The sequence below is a fragment of the Elephantulus edwardii genome, unplaced genomic scaffold, assembly GCF_000299155.1.
Source record: "Elephantulus edwardii isolate Elephantulus edwardi_28Jun2011 unplaced genomic scaffold, EleEdw1.0 scaffold00041, whole genome shotgun sequence".
In the NCBI taxonomy this organism is placed as follows: domain Eukaryota; kingdom Metazoa; phylum Chordata; class Mammalia; order Macroscelidea; family Macroscelididae; genus Elephantulus; species Elephantulus edwardii.
The window spans coordinates 888,127-894,171 of record NW_006399791.1 but is presented as its reverse complement, the minus strand read 5'-3'; the positions used below and the strand labels follow the sequence as shown (position 1 = coordinate 894,171).

General features: G+C 43.7%; 1 protein-coding gene across 1 annotated transcript in view; it reads left to right on the top strand.

The window, feature by feature from the left end:
* The first annotated feature begins 2,293 nt into the window (after positions 1-2,293).
* Positions 2,294-6,045, top strand: part of MESDC2 (mesoderm development candidate 2) — a 14,168-nt gene continuing 10,416 nt past the window's right edge. Inside the window, exon 1 of the mRNA XM_006885119.1 lies at positions 2,294-2,494. Within this exon, the coding sequence (XP_006885181.1) occupies positions 2,294-2,494 (201 nt within the window). The remainder of the gene's footprint in view (positions 2,495-6,045) is intronic.

The window sequence follows — 6,045 nt, the reverse complement described above, 5'->3', positions numbered from 1 at the left end:
TGTGTTTTTCTTTGGCTTGACTATGAACTTGATGCTGGAGCACCAATAGCCATACTGGAACTTATGGTAGTCTTAAAGATGGAAGTCAAAGGATAAGAAAGAAGCTGTGTGCCAACAGTACAGAGCCACTCTCCCAGCCCTAGATGTCTAACTTCAGACAGAAGTTAGACAAGAACAAAGCTTTCATGGTTCCCAGGGATGGGAAGGGAGGGAGAGGGGAGTAAAAATTAATAAATGGATAAGTTTGGATGAAGGAAAAGGCTTATACAATAAGCAATTGACCAGAAATTATAATTCATTACATTAATCAATTATAATTGATAGAAAATGTGTTGTTGTTATGTGCCGTCGAGTCGTTTGCGACTCATAGCGACCCTTTGTACAACAGCCCTAAACCCTGCTCTATCCTGTGCCAATTGCATTGCCTCTTACACACCCATCCTGATTACCCCAGTCACTGAATCAATCCACCTCATAGAGGGTCTTCCCCTCCTGCGCCGTCCCTCTACCCTACCAAGCATTATGTCCCTCTCCAAGGACCTGTGTCTCTCCTTACATGTCCAAAGTATGTCAGACGAAGCCCCCAAATCCTTGCCTCCAAGGAGTAGCCTGGTTTGACCCTCTCCGGGATGGAACTGTTTGTTTTCTTGGCAGTCCGTGGTACGTTCAATACTCTTCTCCAGCACCACAGGTCAAAGGCGTCAATTCTCCTTCTATCCTCCCTAGTCATGGTCCAACTCTCTGATGCATAACAAGTGATAGCAAAAACCATGGCCTGTATCAGGTGGACCTTAGTCTCCAGAGAGACACCACGAATGACTAAAAAGTGGGTTGAAATGTCTATTTAAAACCAGAAAATGAAAGTTCAAATGGCAATAAATAGATAAGTCTTTCTTAAATCAGTATAAAATAAAAATTGTATTAAAAAAAACTATCACATTTATGTTATTTTCTTCAGTCGCCCCCTCCACTTTAATGTACCAAGGCAGAGATAAAGAAATTTATATTTTTTCCCCCCTGGTAGTAGAAAAATTGGTAGCAACTTAAATTCCCATCAGTGGGGGGATATAGTGAAATAAACTTAGTATATTTGTACCAACAAAATGTATGCAGCTGTAGGGGGGGGGCGGGAAAAGTTCCTGGTGATATAGTTGCAATTTAAAAAAAAAAAACTGAGGCTAAATATGCTTGGAATTTATATCATTTACTGCTAAATGCAACAAAATTGTTTCTAAAGGGTCTTTGATGTTTGTAAGAGTATAGAGTATATAATGTATGGAATACTTTATGTGACAAATTAGTAGCTGTAGTTGGCAGGGAATAGTTAAGAGATGGGGGTTTAAACTTTGTGTAATATTTTACAACTTAAGTAAGTGATTCATGTCTTTCTTATGTAATTACATTTTTAAAAGAAATTAGATCAGCCATTTAAAACTAGTGGAAATTCAAAGCATCTCTGGCCAGAATATTTTTACGGAATAAAAAGTGATTCAGCTTTGAAAAAAAAAGAGCGCTCACAGAATGAAGTTTAAAAAGATACGTACTTTAAAACTAAAACTTTAATAACTTTAAGAAGAAAATTTTGAATATTAGTAAATAAATAGGCAAGCTCTGGCTTCACTCTGTTTATAACCTGAAAATGATCTATCTCCCACTAATTTCTTTTAAAAGGGCAGTTCCCTCCAAGAGGACTCTGAACCTTCAAACAAAACCACCAAGCAGGCAGCTCCAGTGCATGGTGACCCTTCAATAGGGAGGAGACTCTCCGGTGGAGCAGCTGATGAATTTGAACCGCTGACTTTTCTGTTGACAGTCACCCCGCCACCATAGCTCCCTCGGGGAAAGGGAACATTCTCAAGTGGACTTTCTTACTGCTGGGGCAGCTCCCAGAACTTCTACCTTCAATTCATTTTACAGGCGAGAAAACAGAGCCCTCGCAGGGGCGCTGTAAGACCTTACTGGAGGTCCTGTAGGGTCTTTGGAACCTGACCTTGAGCATTAGAGAAGAAAGATAACACAAGTTTCCATTCCGCCTATGCAGAAACCTCCCTCTGGGATCGGGCAGACAAACCCACCGAGTGGGGCGGGGCCGACATGGCGGGTGGGCGTGGCTTCCGGAGGTGGGGGCCGGAGGAAATAAGACGAGGCCGGGCTCGGTAGGTTAGTACGAGCGAGAGGGCGGGACCTGGCGCCCGCGGAGGCGGGTCCGGAAGGGGTGTGGGCGGGGCCGGAGCGGTCGCGCTTTCGCAGCGCATGTCCCGTTTCCGCGGCGGCGCGGCGCTACGCGACAAAGATGGCGGCCTCCACCTGCGTGTGCATGGCTGTGGTTCTGCTTTGTATCTCTGACCTCCTATTGCTGCTACCACCTCCGGCTTGTGCTACTGACGACCAGGCCGGAGCACCAGGCGAGGCTCCCCCATCTCCTAAAAAAAAGAAGAAAGATATTCGCGATTACAATGATGCAGACATGGCGAGGCTCCTGGAACAGTGGGAGGTCCGTGCTCGCGCTCGCCTTCCCGGTTCTCTGTCCTGATCTCCGCTCTGGCTGACCCTTTATCCCTTCTTTCTCCTGGGAGCCTCTTTACCTTCTGTCTCAGATCTTCTGATCCCTTAATACTTCCTTCCCAGGCCATTGTCCTTACTGGCCCCTCAAGCTCCCCTTGACCTTCTGTGTCTAGCTCTTACGCGTCCTGCAGACCCCTGCCCCAGGCCTGGTATCCCGCTGGCCTCTCCGATTCATCTGCCCACGCCAATCATGAGTTATAGCCTCTCGCTCTCCAGCCCTCCTTTCCTTTCAGTGCTCTGCTGGTTTCTGCGCTGCCCTGACCCTCCCTTGCAGCCCAGTGAGTCCAGCAAAGGAAAGACCATGTCCACTCAAGAAGAGCAAGGGCCCAAGTTTCTTCTGTGTCTGAGCGAGTGGTCTGTAGCGATCGTTTAAGTCTCATCCTAGCTTTGACTTCGCTCATCTTTAATCAGTAGGATTTCAGACTTCCTATTTTGGTACAATACCCTCGTCGCAGTTTTATAAATTTTTTTTAGTAGGTGTTTGTTTTGGTTTTTTTTTTTAAGGGGAGATGTTAGTAAAGTTATGCTTCTCTGTGCTGGAACTGGTATTCTTTTGTTTAAAGGAACAATGATTTGACTTTGTTGGGATAAGTTTTGTGTTCCAGTGGCAAATGGTAACGGAATGTGTACCATTAACGGAAGATGTTAAATTTTTGATAAGAACCATATTGTTTTTTTGCCCTTCCCCCTCCTAGGTGATTATAGTCAGTCCTGTTTAGTTTACAAAGCTGGAAGACCAGGAGTAATTAGTTTGGTAGCCTTGAACAGGGAGTGTCTCGCTTAGTTACTTGATCTGTAAAATGAGAATGTTTTACTGAATAATTGCAAAGGTTCCTTTCAACTTTGAAGTTTTTGCTACTTGGTGATTGAGTCTCTTTTTCCCTTTCTTTGTTCTGTAGCAGAAGAGGTTTCTTTTTTTGGAAGCACGTAGTAGGTGTTCACTTCTTGGAGGGCGTGTAACCAGGTTGCTCCTTAGAGGCAAGGGTGGTGAGACTTTATTGTACACACTTTGGGCATATTATCAGAAGGGGAAACCCCAGTGGAGAGGCAGCTCCGAGTCTCTTCCAACTCAATAGCAGTTTTATTTTCAGAGTTTTTATTTCTTCAGTTAGACAGCAGATGTACTAGTAGTACTCACCTGTTTGAAGTTGTTAACAGAATACACAGGGACATTGTTTGTCGTTAGGTGACATGGAGTTGAGCACAACTAATAATCCTCTGAACCACAGATCTGAACCTTGTCCAGCTTCATAATCTTTGACATACTTCAACCATTGGCTGCACTCACTGTGTCAATCCATTTCCGCTTAGAATGGCGTAACTCAGCAGTAAAGAACAATGGTAATAGTAATTCTTTAGACTGGATGGAATAGACTGTAATCTGAAGCAAAGTAATAGGTGATTAGGATTGAAAGGTTGGCAGGAACCAGGTCACACAGAGCCTTGAGTCCTGTTTGAGGCTTAGATTTCAAAAGGAAATGTGCAGTCCTCAATGAGTTTGAAAATGTATGATACCATAATTTGTTGTTGTGTGCTGTTGAGACAGTCCAAGCTCATAGCCATCACCTGTGACAGAACAAGGCTGCCTCACCAGATTTCACGGGCTGTAGACTTTACAGGAGCATATTGTCGGGTTTGCCTTTCACAGAGTGGCTGATGGGTCCAAAGTCCTGACCTTTTGGTTAGCAGCTGAGTGCTGCTTAAAGGTAAGCCAAGTTTCAAATTCAGATTTTGGAGTCTTCTGATTCAGGAGCCCGTTCTTTTAGCCGGTTTACTGTCTTTCACAGTCAGGAGATCAGGAGATGTACTTTACTGGGAAAGTCTACAGTCAGGGACCTCTCCAAATTATTGAGTAGCAATGATGTCAGTTTGACAGCTAAGGAATCTGGAGATTCAGGCCATGGTCTTTTCAGTCACTTGCTATGCTGTGAGCTGGGTAATGAATAAAGATGACAGAAGAATTGATGCCTTTTAAATGTATTAAAGAAGAATACTGAGTCAACTAGGGACTACCATAAGAATAAACAGATATGTCTAGGAGCAGGTGCAGCCAGGGTGCTCCTTGGGGGCAAAGATGATAAAGCTTTGTCTCACATACTTGGGTATGTTGCTAGGAGAGCTTATTCCTTGGAGAAGGACATTATGCTTGGAAAGGTGGAGGGATGATGAGGAGAGGAAGACTCTTGATGAGATAGGTTGACATAGTGACTATATCGATGGGCTCAGGTATGCCAAGAGATGGTAAGTAAGGGTGGCACAGGGTTCAGATCTGTTGTTCATAGGACTGATGTGGGTCATACTTAATTTGATGGCACTTAACAACAACAGTCCTTCACATTGACCATCAGAGCTACAAGTGATAAATAATTCTGACCTGGGCTAAATATGAAACTAGAGTAGTCGGATGAAAGGGAAAACGGGAGAGATTTGATGCTTTTAACACAGCCTGATAGCTAGGTGAACTTTTGCCGTGAAAGTGACAGCAGAATATAAGGAAAAGCCAAGGGTTTTGAAGCGGCTGCACCCCTTGCAGCTGTGTGATCCCAGATCAGCGTGGTCCTCATTGGTAAGTTAATAATAACCCAGTTTACAGGGTGCCAGAGACTAAGTGAGCTCCTGTTTGTAGACATTAGCTACAAACTAACACAGGCTCCATTCCCTAGTGGGAGAGGGTGGCTGGCAGGCTGCTGTTTTTGTAGAAACAGTTCTTCCTCCATGTCCACTTTCAAATCTGCCCCTCTTTACCAACCAATATGACAGGAAGACACTCTGTCCCAGACCTGTGCAGTGAGGAGAGAAGACAGAACTACCACTGTGTTAGAACTAATGCTGAATCCTAGTTAATGATTATATTTTCTTTTACATAATGTTAGTCAGGTGTAGTGAGAAAAGAGATGTGTGGGTGTTAACTGGTGGGGTTTGTGGTCAGTGTCACCACTCTTAGGATGTTACTTCAAGTAAGTTTTGTTTTAACCCCCTGCATCCTCTTTGGTCCTCTGTATATAAAATGGGTATCTTTTAGGATTATTCTGAAGATTAAAGATACTATAAGTGAAGAATGTGGGGCAGAACAGGTACTTGTAGAGAACAGCAAATGGGAAAGAATAGAGGATTTGCAAGGGGAAATTTTTTCCCCTTTTTTATTGTGATTTTAACCAAAGGTTTACAGAAAAGTTGGATTTTCATTCATTCATCGTTTTCCTCCCTACCCTATTCCCCCACCCCCACCCCAGTGCTGAGAGAAACTGAGAAAAGAGGATTAATAATGAAAACTGCATTGGAACAGTTGAAAGAAAGAACTGTTGAATATATGATTAGACATTATCTGTATGACAGCAGTCTAGAATAAGAGGTGCCTAGCAAAAGGGACTGGAGGCGGGGGGGGGTGGTGGTGCAAATTATGCAACTATGAATCAACTTTTTTTCTTCTTTTTTTGGGAAAAAACATATTGGGGGTACAAGGAGGTGAGGGTTGGGGGC